Below are 16,467 nucleotides of genomic sequence, written 5' to 3' on the forward strand. Positions count from 1 at the left end.
CTTATATTGTTTGGGAAATCAATAATCCCAAATTATTCACAAAGCCTGTCCTGGAGAAGAGAAAAACCGTCCATCTTTTAAACATAGTGCAGGAAGGGTGTTTGGAGCTCAGGATTCTCAGTCACAAGGGCACACGCTAAGAAGTCTTTTCCCATAAGTTGTGGTGTTTGCAGGGCTGCAATCTAATGAATGCCCTGGAAACACGAAAGAATCACTGCAAGAGCTAATTTTAAGGAACATAAAGATACAGCAGTCCAGTACTCCTGAGATTCTATTAAAACACAAGCTACTTCAGTACCTCAGGATTTCTGACATTGTACCAAGAAAACTAGTAATGTGGTAGGAAAACTACTATTATGCACCTAGATGACAACACTACTGTGTTGAAAGAAATTCAAAATCTTATTGAAGCATTATTACACAAAGCAATACTGCAATGCACTTTTTAGATAAATAAAACTGATTGTGATGTTTTTATTAACTTACCCCTGAAGAGTGCACTGTGCCAAGACTGGCAGTATTACACATTCTGACTGAAGATGAATTACGATTTAAAGAATGGGACCTATTCATTGACGATGGACGTGGCATTTGCACTGCAGGTTTGGCTGAAAAGGGACGTTGCTCAGCGGCTTGTGACTGCATGGCGAAGATTGATATTGAACGAGGACAGCTTACAGAACGCCTTATAGGACCTGTGGATGATGTGGAGGGTGAATATGATGGAGTTTTTATATTTTTAATTAAAGGTTTCCAGTGTAATCTGCCTGAAGACAAAGACAAGGCAGGATACAATTACTTTCCGTCCATTTACTGTATGTTCCTCTGTCATTACTGACTAGAGAACATGTCTATTGGAAATCATAAGGTTCTCCAGTAATAAATGCTTTATGCAACCCATAAAAGTACCCATTCCTGCCCCCAAATCAGTCTTCTTCAGTTAGGCTCAAATCCTCTCCCACTACAATACATTTGTCAAAGGGTGCACGCATCTTGTGGTTCAGTAAGATGGAATGTGAGCAGAGGATTTGGGGGAAGAGAGTAGGGACTTTGGCTTTTCCGGACAGCAGTACTACACTGATACTCAACATTTTAGGCCTTCTGCAGCCCATAAGAAAAATAAGATTCTTGGCAGCAGTACCATATGCAAACATAACTACGGTGCTATAAGATGACAATTTCAATGCAATACTTCTAAACTGTATACTAGAAAACACAAATAACATTGTACAAACCATGTCAGCACTTTAATATTCAGTGTTACACTGTCTAGCTATTGTTCTACTTATTTACCTGGAAAGTGACTCATCTATAAATCTTACCTTCTGCACTTCTTTAGATAGATTTTTTTATTTCCCAACAAAATCATGTTTAACAGAAATGAAAAACCACAACAACAAAGAATAAATTTGATGGCAACTTTGTCAGAAGTAATGAAAACACAGAGGAGCATACACAACACATCCAATGGTAGCTAATGTTCATCCTTTTCTTTAGTAAATAGTAATCTGGCAGCAAGTCATGCATAGGTTATTTTGATACAGCTTTTCTATCAAGCTGGAACTGGGTTTTAAAGAAGAAGAATTAAACCAGTTAATTTGTGAATCCAGATGGCCTAATGCCAAGGTTCAGTCGATCAATTTTCAGGCATACAACCTTTGTCACTGTTAAGTTCTGCAGCACAGGAATATCTTATATGATTTTTGTGCACATTATTTTTAATCAAAATTATGATCATTCACTTACTGGATCGCTCTAATAATTTATACTTGTTTTCTTCAAGCTCATATGACACTTTCATCTCTTTTTTCTCATTGTGATCTTCCTTTTCAGTTTCCTCCTCCCATTCTGATGTGTTGCTGCTGCTGTCACAGCTATTCTCACTACTGTAGTTCCTCTGTTTTTTTAAAGTCTGTGCACTTTCTGGCATAGAAGACAGGGGCTAATATAAAAAAACAAAATGTATAGTAAATTCCTTCATTGCCCAGAAGGAGCATACGTAGGCCTTTATTCAGGAAAACTCATAAGCACATGCTTCAGATTTTACTGAAGTAAACTTGAAGTATGTGCTTTCCGCAACTGGGGACTTAATACCCTTTTTCTCTCTCACTCACTGATGGCAGAAATGTGTGTTATGGTAATTGGTTTATTATTTCCCACAATACCACAGTATGTTATGAAGGGATTTTTAATTGTACAGTTCACACATCTAATTTCTATAAGGTAGTATAAGTCAATGATGTAATATCATTTTTTATAGATTTTAGTCACTACATATGTTTCTAATACAGTAGCTTGAGCTATACCTTACCAATGACAGTAACATGAAGACAATAAGCACAGCAGACAACTCTGGTCAATGCAGTTTTGAAAGAGAAAATAAAAACAAAATGGTTTTAAAAACAGAGGCAGAGAGAAGAGAGCATGCTCCACTAATATCACTCTGGTGCTCTATACGCACATGGGACTATATACCATTAGGTAATTAATCTTGCACTATCATAAAAAGAATTGGGAGATAAGAAAAAAACAGCAGGAGACTGAGAAACAGCTGTAGAAACAGTAAGCGCAGGCTGAGAATTCGCCTTTTTCCACCAACCATGAAGCAGACAGAAAGCAGGAACATCAGTGTTAATAATCCCCTCTGTTATATTTGTCACCACAAGAGGTCTCGTATTGTTATTTTCTTCTGGTAATTAACCATTTTCTCAGTTGAACAGCCATATGATGTCTATATGTCTGCTTTCCAATGACTACTAACGGTAAGGCAGATGCTTATACCATATTGTCACTATCTCATCTTCCTATTTGCATATTGGATAGAAAATTAAGCTTATAAAGCAAAAGTTAACATGGTAACTGAATTTGTTTTGGGGAAGGTCATAGTCATGCTGAAAAATATTTCAGCATTAATTTAAAAAGTTATATGCCTTAATACTATGGTGATGGGCAGCAGTACAAACCCCACTAAATAGTACTCAGGTAGCATGTACTTTGCAAATAGACACCTCTTTTCAAAGACTTTTCTCCGTAAAGGTCAGGTGAAAAATTTCTAATAGCAACATGTCAGGCACAGTATGCTTACCTTAATCCAAACCAGCTAAGAGACAGTGGAAGAAATGTACTGTAGGGTGACTAGATGTCCTGATTTTATAGAGACAGTCCAGATATTTGGGGCTTTGTCTTATACAGGCACTTATTACCTCCCACCCCTGTCCTGATTTTTTACATTTGCTGTCTGGTCACCCTAGTGTACTGCCATTGTATGGTCTTGGTAATTATCCAAGTTAAATGAAATATGTTTTGAGGGTAACACTTCCTTGCCACAAGGACCAATTTAGGTACATTATTGGGTCAGTACTTTTTCAAAAACAGATTTCTAAACAGAAAGTACCTTCCCTGGGTCAATTAACGAAGAAAAGTTTTCAGAAATACAAAAAAATGTTGAAGACAAAAATGTGAAAACAAAAAGAATTTCAAAGAAATTTAGAAAAAACACAAATGACAGAGCTCATTTGCGCTGAAAGTGATCTCTTATGGATCATCTGGACCTTTTCTCTGCATTGCGGCAAGATTGATTTCAACATCCCTAAAACATCTATGATAAATGAACAACAGATCTAGTTCTAAAGGCTGCAGTAAATGTGATTTGCCAACCTTCCTCAACAACTTATTCCATTGCTTAGCAATTCTAATTATTAGAAAATACTTCGTAATTGCTAAATCTAAATTGTCCCTATTTAAACCCATTCTGTTTTGTTCCACAAGAACAAAAAAATGACAATTACTAATCTCCTCTAAAAACCTGGTATTTTGTAGTTTATTTTTTTTTATTCTTGTGAACATACTGTACAAAGAACAGTGCAACAAAATGAACATGAGGAAATAAACCTTTCAGTGTGTGTGAGGCACCTTCTAGAGGCTTTTAAATTATCCATCCCCAGTTAGAAAAAGGAATTGAAATCTTGGGGCTAGAGAGTGTTCTCTGGTGCATGAGCCAGAGAGTTAACCCATTTGCTTACAAACTCCCTTTAAGTTTAAGGAGTTTCTTGCAGAAATTCCTTTAATATAAATGGGGTATGCATAGATCCACCCATATGGACTCTCACTCGTATATAAGATTCCACTACAAGATCAGCTCTCTAGTTAGCATTGTTTTTTGTAAGGAATTGCAGTCCCAGATTTGTACATAATGTTTTGAGGAACAGAAAATGCTGTGAAGATTTTCTATTCCTTTACACACACACAAATTGAGATGAGTTCAAACACCTAAAATATGAGCTTTTCTAAACTGAGTTATGAGTTAGAAGGATTGCAGAATATAGGCAAATAAATAATTTAGGCTTGATAATACAGTAATTAATCTTTACTGACTGGTGAGAAGATGAATTTAATGCAATGGGCTTCGTATGAACTATGTGTACTATCAGCAGAAACTATGTTAAAACTAATACATATTTCACTTAAAATTTGATTCTGGATATGAAACATCCTCGGTAGCAGGATGACACACTTTTTGCAGTACATCAAGTCACACACACATAAGAACTTCCAGAGTGCCTTTCATCCCATGACCTCAAAGTTCCTTAAAGACATTAATAAATTAAGGCTCACAACACCCCTTTGAGATAGGATAAGAATATAAAGCAGTGGTGGGCAACCTGCGGCCCGTTTGTTTACATTTGCGAGGCCGCCCGCAGCTCCCAGTGGCCTTGGTTCACTGTTCCTGGCCAATGGGAGCTGCAGGAAGCAGAGACCAGCATGTCCCTGGGAATTTAGTTGGCAGATCACAATTTCCTGGGCCCAGATCTTCACCCCTGCTGCAACCCAAAAAAACCTATACAAAGGAGCTCTGAGAAAGAAAATTCCTGCAAGAATCCCTACACGTAGTTCCTCCTTTGTAATTCCATTTGAAGTCGTGGTTTGCCCCCTCATAGATGGGCCAAGGAGCTCACCTCCAAATCTCTTGTGCTTAAGCTCCAGAAGGCTGGAGGGGAACAATATGCACGTACCTTGTATCTAACCCATCCACTGCTGCCTGCACTTGCCTAGCCTAATCATCTTTGGCACAAATTAATTTAAAAATCAGTCAAACACCTTGGGTCCTCGTTGCCTGGTGGATTTTCCCATCAGTTTATCATCATCTAGTTCACATTGCTCCAGAAGATCCAAAATGTCTTCCTCCTGCAAATGTGAATGTGTCTAGGATTAATGCAAAGCGATGTAATTAAAAATGACAATTCAAAACAGATCCCACCTTTCCTCCAAAGGTAAAGTGGCAGCTTGGATTGAGATTTAAAAGTGGTTTTCTTCCAAAAACTATTTTGATAAAATAATAACATCTTGATATTAAATTCTTTCCTCTGATGTACGCCATTCCAGTGGAAATCAATTATACCTGCAAGAGTGCAAGCTGAATTTGACCTGTATAGTTTGTTAATAGCTATTTGTGTGAATGGTTGGACATGATCTTCTGTTAGACTGCTGGCTGATATGTTCTTGAAAAGGTTATTTCCCCTAAGTTTGTAATAATTTCTCAGATTTGAACAATGACTTCTAAATCATGATAATTTGGCCATTTCAACTATATCCATTCCTCAAGTGGCTATCTCTAGGAATTTCCCCTGAGCTAGGGGGATCCCTGAGCGCCATAAAAATAGTGGAGCTGGTTCTATGACAGTTGTTGTCCCACCCAGCTATAATGGGCATCCCTGAGCAGGCTGGGACCATTACAGGGGGAGAAAGAATGCAATTATCAGTAGGCAGAGTTGTTTTTATGAAGATTTATGCCAGGGTTTAGTTTGGCCATGGTTCAGGCTGAGGATCAAGAAAATGGAAAAATGGCTTAAAGCCACTTGTCCTATCTCCACCCTGGGTCTTATGTCCAGTGCAGTTCAGCCAGATTCAGGAATTTGGCCAACAAGCTACATGAAGATCAATAATAAAACAACAGAAAAATTATAAAGTGTTGTTATTAATGACACATGAGCAAAGATGATTCAAACCTGATTCAAAACTTCATGCTGGGTCATGGAATTCCAAGATATATAACTTTAAAGCCAATACTTCTGCACACTAGTACCTTCATTCTTTTCAAAGGGTTATTCAACTCCCGCTGAAGTGAAGCTGCTCTCCCAGCAAGGAATGTCTGGAAAGCAATGGCTAACAAACTCTCATATTTTTCAAGTAGCAGCTTATCATCAGGAGGGTAAATTCGCCTACAATTAGAAAAAATGAAATGGAGAGGAGTAAAACATAAAGTTGAGCTAGTGACCACCCAAGGAATACAACTAAAGTAAATAATTTAGAAAACTTGTTATGTAGGAAATTTATTTAGTCTGTAATTATTATTAAATGCATATTGTGAATAAGACTCTCTCACCTAAGTTTAGCTCAGTGGACATATACATGCTTTAGCCAGCAACTGGCTGCTTTAAAAAAAAGAGAGAGACAGACAGACAGACAGTGCAGGTTCTTCTACAGAAATATCATGACTGAGTCTTGGAATACTCACTGAAATTTCAACTTCAGATGTGAATGAGGCATGAAACATTAACAAAATACTGTATTCAGAGGCATGAAATATTTTGTTTTGGAAACAAAGCAATACAAAAGAATTGAAAATCTTACTTATTAGCTACTATGCTTTTATGGGCCTGCTCTAAATTAAATCTTAGAGATGTACTGCATTACCCCAGTAACCCTTTCAACATAATGGACAAGAACATTCACTATTAGAAAAACATTATCTAACAAAGATGGAGAGTGGCTCCAATTTTCCATTACAGCAGCTATGACCATTATTCTTTACAACTGTGGGTAGGGAGATTATGACAATGCAAAACTGGGACTGAGTGATTTATGCACATTTACAAAGAAACAATTGGCTCTGAAGAGAATCATCCCTAATCTACTTGTCAGGAAAAACTGAAGCATAGCCAGAGACCGTAAAACCTGGTGACTAATTTCTAACCTACATTAAGTGGGCAAATAGATTATAATCAGTCAGCGTCATGTAACTGGTATATTTTGACTTGGGTCTATGGCTTGAGCTGTGTCCACACTTCAAAATGACAGGGCTTGGACCAGAGTCACAGTGGGACTCAGCCTTGGACCCACATCCTGCTCCTGTGTGCTTACTTACCCAAGTCAGAAAGGCTTGTGTGTGGACAGTAAGGGGGCTTGGGCTCAAACCTGAATCTTCATTGCAAACCCAGGCTCAGATTCCATTCCATAATGAGAGATTCAGTTCCAGCAACTGTAAGCCTGGGCTTACAATGCAGCGTGTATGCTCAAGTGTAGGCTTGGAAACACAAACTCCATAAGTGCAGGTCCCACAAATGGAGGTTTACAGTGCAGTGTAGACATACACTAAGTCTTGTGAATTTTGTAAAAGGATCGCTCCCCTTTTGCCTACTCACAATTTTTGGCTCCCTGAAAAACTACCTCTTGCAGTGACCATCATTCAGATGGGGAAGAGTGGTCATGTTCTCACTAGACTTAATTAATATAATCCAGGCATCTGCCAGAGAAGATTGCTGGAGAGCAATCTGTAGCACTCCCTTATCCAGTGGTTGGACAAATGGTCTTCTTTCCCAGCTGTATGTGAAAAAACCTTTTGGTTTTCAGTTTTCATAGAATCGTGTTAGTCTAGAGTCACACATATTGGTTTAAAATAAACATAGTAGCTTTGGTTCAGATATACTCTTGTACAGTTTCCTTTGCATGCTATGGTGAACATTCAATGACCTCAAACCAATGGAAAATTCTCCACCGGTCTAAAGCAAATTAAAAACTAGCATAATTCATAACCATGCAGCAGCTATACTTTATGTGTGTTACAGACAAGGCTGTGTCAATGGAGAAATTAGGAGTACCCATAGAAGTTCCATAGAGAGCAAGGGAGAATTAGAGAGGACCAGGGTGCCCTTAGTGGGGGCCAGAAGTGCATCAGAGAAGGTAAGGGAAATAGCTAGTAGAAGCTTCCCCATTCTGTCACAAACATTAATTTCATTTTTCTTGAAGGATCTCCAAAGCATTAAGAGGACTGTGAGGGAGAGTGAGTGAATATAAGATGTGAAGTCTCATTTCATGAAAAAGGCATCCTGAGCCAGTATGAATCTGTTGGTAAATTTTCTTCCATTAAAAAAAAAAAAAAAAAAAGGCATTGAGACTATATTCTAATGCACAGATACTGGCATGCACAAAACCTCAGATAATTGATTTATGGAAAATCACTTCTATAATAAATTTGAATTTCTTATCAATATTTTCTTCAGTAAAAATGATAGAGCTGGTCCTAAAATCAGTGAGAGTTATAGTTGCCTAACAGATGCTCTGTAATTCTTGGGATACTGCCTTATATTTATACATTGAGAAGATAGTCGGCCACATTCTGCTCTCAATTATACAGGTATTACATGATGCCAATAGTGTTACTGTGCATTTAGATCAGTGAAAATGAGTGAAGAATCTGGTCCAAAGTGCCTTCTATTTCAGTGCAAGACAAAAGCAAAAGAAAATATGCCTTTCTGACTAATATAAAGAGACCATTTGTTCACAAAACAATTATACTCAAAGGTCTAAAACACGCCTGTCAATTGCATTTATTTATTGTACTTTACACATATAAACAGACTATTAACTGTAAGGTCGAAGGAACAATTAATTGTGATTAGAAATGCTCCTCTGCTTAAATATAAATAATTATACATGTTCAGCTAATGAGAAGGTTCATTCAGCCATCTAGTCCCTCTGCTTCAGGTTCTGCTTTAAAGGGTCAAATACTGGTCCAAGTGAAGTCAGTGAGAGTTATGCAATTGAAGTGAACAGGACCAGGATTTAACCCCGAGTACAGACCTGTTGGTCTCAGTGCAGAGCAGGCCACAGCTCCTTGGTAACAATTAATTTTTTTAAAGGGGGGGAAAAAAGTGGTGTTTCTGCTGGTTTAAAAGAGGCCTAACAATACTTTCATTGGAAGGATAGGCATTATAATTCAATATGAGGAAAATATACGCCACTGCAAAGGGCCCACATGAAACCTATACACGCCTTAAGCCCCTCAAATTCAGCAAGGTACTTAAGCACACGCCTACCTTTAAACATGAGTGGTCCCACTGAAGTCAATGGGACTACTTATGTGCTTGAAGTTAGGCACATGCTTAAGTACCTTGCTGAATCGACACCTGAAGATAGAGAACCTGACCCAAAACCTACTGAAGTCAATGGAAAGACTCCCATTCACAGAATCAGGTCTGAAGTCAGTGCAGACATACAAGTTTCCTGCGGTTCTCATTTAAAACACTAATGTCATGCCATGCAACAATAGTCATGGATTGTTCATCTTTCCACATTGTAAGGGAGCTTTATTTAATCTAGATTTTTTTCATTAACATTTTAAAACAATTATTTACTTGTATCTTAAAAGTATAGTCAGATCCACTTATACAGAGGTGGCATAAAGCTCACATATGTACTCCCTCATCCTGGAGCTGATGTTAAAAACAAACAGTCTTTATTCCTTTCAAATATAATATTTATCATAGATACTTATGATAGAATAAAATTGTTGTTTACTTAAATTTTGTCTTTTTCAAGTATTTAATCAACACGGTGTGCTTTGTCTAGAATATAATAAAATCTACATACTGTTAAGTAGTGGGATCTCTGCTCCATTAAAATTGTTGTTTGTTATTTTCAAAGGAAAAATACCTAAAGACATACCATAGATAGGCATCAACATTATCACCCCCTTTCTGCCTACAATTTGCTAGCAATAGGAGTCTTGCCTGGCTGCAGGAACAGGCCCTTTATCTGCAGCCATGCTTCTCAGGACACTCAATATTTAAGTCCAACTCTTTCAAGTAATTATGCTGGTGCCTATAGACCATATCATTGATGCCTTATAAATGCCAGATGCAAACACAGACCTTGGATTAGAAGTCCTATTACCTGGGAAAAGACAGCAGCTGGTGGACATCAATACTTAAAATAAATTCCTGTCAATAATTTTTCTGCAGAAAATCTATCATCGCCTCACAATACCTATTTTCATTATTCTTAAATAAACCATTCAATTCTGGACTGATTCATCCCACACAAGCAGGGAGAGGGAGGGCACAGTTACCTGTAGTTCCCCATATGTCTGTTTTCATGCTCTTCTTTGGAAATCTGTTTACGAACTTGCGCAAGTCTTTCTTTCTAGAAATCAAGTAAGAAAGAATTAAAACTGACTAAGTACAAGCCTTGGGAGGGAAGGAGGAGTAACTTTGTAAAATTCCTTTATACCAGTTCTTCTCTTCTCCTCTCTAGCGTGTGGCGCTGTTTTTCCCAGTCAGAGGATCCTGGTGACAGTCTTTTCATTGAGCCTTGACCATAAAGTCTCTTTTGAGCCTCAGCTTTTTGTTGGGCTAAGTTTCTCCTTTTATCACTTGTCCTAAAATAGAGATAACATTCAAATATGACTCAGTTAATCCGAAAAGCAACAGCTTTTAATCAGGATTAGGAGACAACTGCATTACATTGTTATAAACATAGCTGAATTCTTAGTTTTTTTATAATGAAATCTTTTGTACATATTTATCTGGCACAGTCACAGGATATAGTCCCAACATGCAATCAGACCTGTACAGGTGCAGAACCCCCAGTAATTTTAATGGGACTCCATGTAGGCAGACCTCTATAGCTGTGCACAATCCTGCTGAAATCAATGGGGTTCTGCACAGGCACAGAGGTCTGTCCTCACAGATCCAATTCCAGGACAAGGGTCTAATGTATTAACCTCTGTGTAGAGGTTGTCACTCCATACCCTCTTACAACACATTTGAGCTGAGAGGTACTTTCACTGTAAAAGAAACCCCCTGTTTTTTCCTATCAAACACTCTTTGATGTAGATCTTATAGATAAGATAAAAAATAAATACTGCTTAAGAATGAATTCTTATAGTATCAATTGTTATGGCTGTGATAACTCTCTGCTTTTTAGTACAGTACTGTACTGATTTTGTGCTACCACCCAACGTGCAACCTTGACCTTAACTTACAGTAATTGTTTTCCATTAGGTTTACAACTGAAAACTGCACCATTTCCTCCAGTTTACCCCCACCTCTGTGTTCTGGTGTTAGCAGAAATGGATTGCAGTTGTGGATGCTACTGCCATCAGATCAAACTACCAAAGTGCAAGTGAACCCATGCCAGCACTTACCATCCACACTCTGAGACCTGAGTGAAAAATTATTAAAAAAAGAATCAGGAATGGTAATCAATACTCTTTTTTGTAATGCACACTAATGAGGAGTAAAGTTGAGTCACATATACATAGTAAAACTGGTACATAAGAAAACTTTGCCATTCACATAATTTAAGACTAGTAACAAATTTGCCATTCACACAATTTAAGACTGGTAACAAATTTTCCATACTGCACATATTCCATGATTTTCCTACATTCAATAGGAAAAAAAGACAGTAAACGTCACACTCCTATAAAAAAAGTTAGGGTGAGGATTAAAATGCAAGTTTACCTTATGTTGAGAAGCTTTAGTGCATTTAGTAGAACACCTTTTTTTACATCATAGTCTATTTTTTGGTCAGTTCCGAAGCTCGGGGCTCGATTAATCTGAAAAATTGAAACACAGAAAATACAAGAATGTTTAACTTCAGTGTATGAAATATACACACATTTTTCATAAAGACTTCTTTTAAAATCTACTAACATGAAAATAATTAGATTAATAAAATAAATGTTAGGAAGCTAATGTCATGAAAACTGAAAGAGAGAACATTTAAAATGAAAGTTATCATTATACAGGAATTAAAAGAAAAACCATGAAAAAATCATTAAAAACATGGTGGGAGAAGTTTAGCTACTTTCTTGGTAGAAGGTCTCCCATCCAAAGATTTACTAGGCTCAATCTTTCTTAGACAGTCTGATAGACTTGCCTCCTCTGGCAGCATGCGAGCCAAAGATTGTTTGTTGTTCAGTGCCCTGATAGTACAAACATTTACACACATGCTTAACTTTAAGCATGTGGGTAGTCTGTGCTTAAAATCAATCATGTAAATAAACGTTGAAAGAAGTGAAGCATTTAATTAATGGGCCTCTGGGGGCAAGAACTCAAACCCAACTCTCATACATCATATTACAGAAAACTGTCACTCGACAAGGCAGATGCATTTTAAATAAGATTTTATGTATGTAAAATATTTAAAGTAAAACTCCATTGATTAGATATGTTTGGATAAGTTAAGGGTAAATACCTGGCAGTTTTATTCATTTTTCCAATAAGTTAACTTCCCGGCTTTTATGTACACTGCATGCCCAGATACCAGTGAAATTGTAGTTACATATAGTGTCGTTTTGGGACTTTTGAAATGCTATTTTGGCCCAAATTTTTAAGTCACGATTGCCTGCACCCATAGCACATAGTAATAGCCAGAGCCTGTGAGCCCACCCACACAAAGGATTGCACATGTGAAAATAGGGAACATGGCATGCAGAAGTTCATGCTGATTTTTGAAATTGTGGGCCTTCAAATATCCCTGTATTGTTAACACTTTAGATTACAGCAGCAGCATTAACAGCAGCGTTCCTGCAGAGAACGTGAGAAGTAATTACAGTACATTGTACTGTTTACATATCTTATATCCTGTCATTTTACTTCGATAATGTAATACAAGTGAATAATATATTTAATATGTTAATATAGATTAACAGACATTATTATAAAAATGATCTGTGTTATGTATCTAAGATAGAAAGGAAAATTCAATTACACTGAAAACTAACTCTTGATTTAAATGAACTTTTATTTTTTACAAAGTGGTGATGTGGAAGAAAAAGGTTTGCAGCTAACCTGAACAAACATAACCATGTTAGTTGTGTTTTATGAAGGAAGAAGGTAGTTTTGTTATTATAAAACAGTGTACAAAACGCTGCACTAAGATTTCTGTGGGTATGTGTACACAGCACTTTGGACTGAGACTCCCAGCCCAGGACAAGAGATGTGGGCAAGTGGGTCTCACACTAGCACTCAAAAAATAGCTGTAAAGACCGCGCTTAGCGAGGGGAGGGAAAATTGCTTCTTTGACTTTTTCTAACCACTGGATAGATATTCAGAAGCATTCAAAAACCCAAGAAGACTCCAAAATTAAGAGATAGGTCAAAAGCTGAGAGATCAACTACTTGAGACGTGCACTAGTCAGTTTGAAATGCACTGCTTAAAGTACAGTATCTTAATGCTACTATGAAATATATGGTGGTGAAACATGGGCACTGATGGAGATGGAAGAGCAACAACAGCTTGTCACAGAGAGGGCGATGGAAAGAATTCTCGGGATTTCATTCCGTCACTGAGTCCCCAGTGAAGTGATCAGCCAGCAGAGTGGAGTGCGGGATGTCACTGAAAGCAGGTACAGTAAAATGCGATGGGCCAGGCATTTATCTAGACTCACTGACAATTGATGGACTGTAGCTACCGCGAGTGGTATCCACAAGAACTGAAATGACCACTCAGCCGACCTTCAAAGAGATGGGAAAATTTTATCATGAAAAGACTTGGCCACACATGGAGAAGGAAGGCCAGGATAAGAGAAAGAAGGAAGACGTGTTGTGATCTGTGCAATCTATATAAGGGCTGAAAGACTTATCCATCAAGGTGATGATTACATTCATTTTAACAAAAAGAAAACTTGTGAGAGCTATTTGCTGTAGTAAGGTTTTTAGATAATTATAGATACACACATGATAGCTCTAACACAAATGACAGCTAACAAAAAGCAATTGTATGCAGCATTCAAATAATGTTTTGTAAAGATGATCTGCAAAACCTTTTAGTTAAAGATTCACACTAAGCGACAGAAGATTAGTACAGACTTCACAATTATAAACAGGTACATTAAAAAAAATAACAAGATTGGAAAATCATTTCCTCCTTCATTTATGCACCAAGTCCTGAATTCAGGCTGAGGATTCTGGGTTTCCAATACAAAGCTGATGCCATCTCAAATGCCTGCTGTATTGCCTGCATTAGGGATTTGAGATGTCAAGAAAACACTTAATTCTAATCCTCTGATTTAGTAGGAAAACAAAGAAGGAAATGATTTTTTTTGTATTATTCGTATTATCAGCTTATAGTTGGATACCTATTCTGTTACTGATCTAGCATATTGCACATATTTCTTCTCATAAGCTTTGTTACTTTATGTATTTAAGATGCAAGAGGCTTGCTATCTGTAAACTGTAAACAGACTATTCAGATCTGTGGCTAAGTGCTGGCGCCAGACTTCAAAGGCAGGATGCCATGTTTTTCCCTCCAGCCTGGCCACTACACTCGGCACCACTTTGCTGATGGTTGGGCTTCTTCTCAAGTTTTACTCCAGAAACTAATTTGGAATAAGCTCTCAATTTAGCTTCTACATGTGAATGTAATATTTCAGAGGCCCTGCTGTTTGCCCTGTGCTGTTGAGCACACAGAGGAGGAAAGGAGTGGAAACAGGAGTCTGAGGCTTGTTTTACACTAGTAACTTATGCCAATATAAGTACGTTGCTCAGGGGCATGGAAAATCCACACCCCTGAGCAATGTAGTCATACCAAACTAACCCCCAGTGTAAACAGTACTATGTTTATGGAAGGACTTCTCCCATTGCCATAGCTACCACTTCTCAGGGTGGTGGAGCACCTACACCAGGGGTAGGCAACCTATGGCACAGGTGCCGAAGGCAGCACGTGAGCTGATTTTCAGTGGCACTCACACTGCCCGGGTCCTGGCTACTGGTCTGGGGACCTCTGCATTTTAATTTAATTTTAAATGAAGCTTCTTAAACATTTTAAAAACCTTATTTACTTTACATACAACAATAGTTTAGTTATATATTATAGACTTCTAGAAAGAGATCTTCTAAAAACATTAAAATGTATTACTGGCACACAAAACCTTAAAGTGAATAAATGAAGACTCGGTGCAGCACTTTTGAAAGGTTGCCGACCCCTGACCTACACCAATCGGAGAAGCTCTCCTATTGGCATAGATAGTGTCTTTACTAAGCACTACAGCTGCATCATAAGTACTGACAAGCCCTGAGGAAGAAGCCTCCCTGTTTAAGTAGTCCTTAAGCCTCTACCAATCATTAACAGGCCTTTAGAACCCATGACAGTACCTTTTCCAGGCTCCATCCAATGGCCGCCAAGAAAGAACTAATACCCTATTACCTAAATGGAATATGACCACTAGTGTCTTTCTTCAAGGCAAAGATTGCCAGGGAACCTAACCAGACAGTGAAGTGGCTGAGCTCATTTGGAATGAATTCTTCACCAATAGGGAACTGCCGAAAGAGTTTGACAGACACTGGATTTGGATGGATCTATGAGCCACTTGGCCTCAAAAGTCCTTTTGGCCTACTTTGAACAAACCCTCTGACTACAACTTTTAAACTGCTTTTCCTTCACCTTTCTTCCACCTGCCTAATCTGCCCTGGTATCTGCTTCTATTAGCACTTTTCTTGGTGGGGCATTTATGCGATAAATGTTTTAGTACTAATTTATAAATGGATTCATCCCATGATGTCATATTCCAGAGTTCCTGGGGCAGACCATCACCAAAACAAATTTGAACAATCAACATCCAAGCTAGTTTATAGTCAGCAAGCATACGGGATAACACACAGAAGAGAAAACTGCTGGGTAAATAACAGATGTGTACAAACACATTATTGCTTACAAGAGTCCAGCTGAGACAGTTTATAGATTATATTTTTATAATCTCACAATCCTAGCTGCTGAAGAACTTGTTTAATACTGATGATTCTTTAGTTACTGATTTTTAAAGTTACTGAATTTATTTCAGAATTGTCAGAGTGAGTTTGTAATTTCTCCAGCTGAAGTCCTCAAACTTTGTTCCTACAATTAAAAGTTGCACAAATGTTGTGCATACATTTGCACAAGTCAGGCGTACACAGTAGATTGCAGTTTTATTGCCATGCATCTTACATAATTGTATACTTATTGTCAAATCTGAAAGAATGGCACAATTGCCAAATCTGTCATTCTTAGTATAAATAGCCATAAACTTGTATAGCTATTTATGCTATCTAAAGATCTCATCTGTTTTCATTTGCAAGGGAATCTGATTTTATAAGATGAAAGGAATGGTTTTTAACCTCTGGCTAATGCATAAGACACTAATTGTCTAGAAGTCAGTAAGTCAAATGAAATCACATCACTCACAAAACCAAAACACTAGGGGTTAGGATTTAGTAACTGTGATGTTATCTGATTAAAATATGACCACGTATATCATTGTTGCTACCACTGTTATACAACTGCAACAAACCTTGTACAAAGTATGTCAAATAAAGTGTCTATGGAAAGGTTATGATTTGCCAAATATGATAATGCTAACTTGTATGCTTGTATCATTTTTGTATCTGACATTATGAATATTAATTATGTACCTGTATTTCAAATGTTT

At 37.6% G+C, this 16,467-nt stretch overlaps 1 protein-coding gene across 3 annotated transcripts in view; it reads right to left on the bottom strand.

The window, feature by feature from the left end:
- The window catches only part of TTLL7 (tubulin tyrosine ligase like 7), a 74,163-nt gene that overhangs the window by 27,390 nt on the left and 30,306 nt on the right, over positions 1–16,467 (bottom strand). For 2 of the 3 annotated variants that reach the window (XM_032798859.2, XM_032798865.2), the window contains exons 9-15: positions 11,523–11,617; positions 10,288–10,435; positions 10,127–10,200; positions 6,083–6,218; positions 5,098–5,184; positions 1,747–1,942; positions 487–767 (exon numbers count right to left, since the gene is read on the bottom strand). In XM_032798859.2, the coding sequence (XP_032654750.2) occupies positions 487–767; positions 1,747–1,942; positions 5,098–5,184; positions 6,083–6,218; positions 10,127–10,200; positions 10,288–10,435; positions 11,523–11,617 (1,017 nt within the window). The remainder of the gene's footprint in view (positions 1–486; positions 768–1,746; positions 1,943–5,097; positions 5,185–6,082; positions 6,219–10,126; positions 10,201–10,287; positions 10,436–11,522; positions 11,618–16,467) is intronic. The other variant, XM_032798864.2, reaches the window with a different exon arrangement.

The sequence above is a fragment of the Chelonoidis abingdonii genome, chromosome 7 (genome assembly GCF_003597395.2).
Source record: "Chelonoidis abingdonii isolate Lonesome George chromosome 7, CheloAbing_2.0, whole genome shotgun sequence".
In the NCBI taxonomy this organism is placed as follows: domain Eukaryota; kingdom Metazoa; phylum Chordata; order Testudines; family Testudinidae; genus Chelonoidis; species Chelonoidis abingdonii.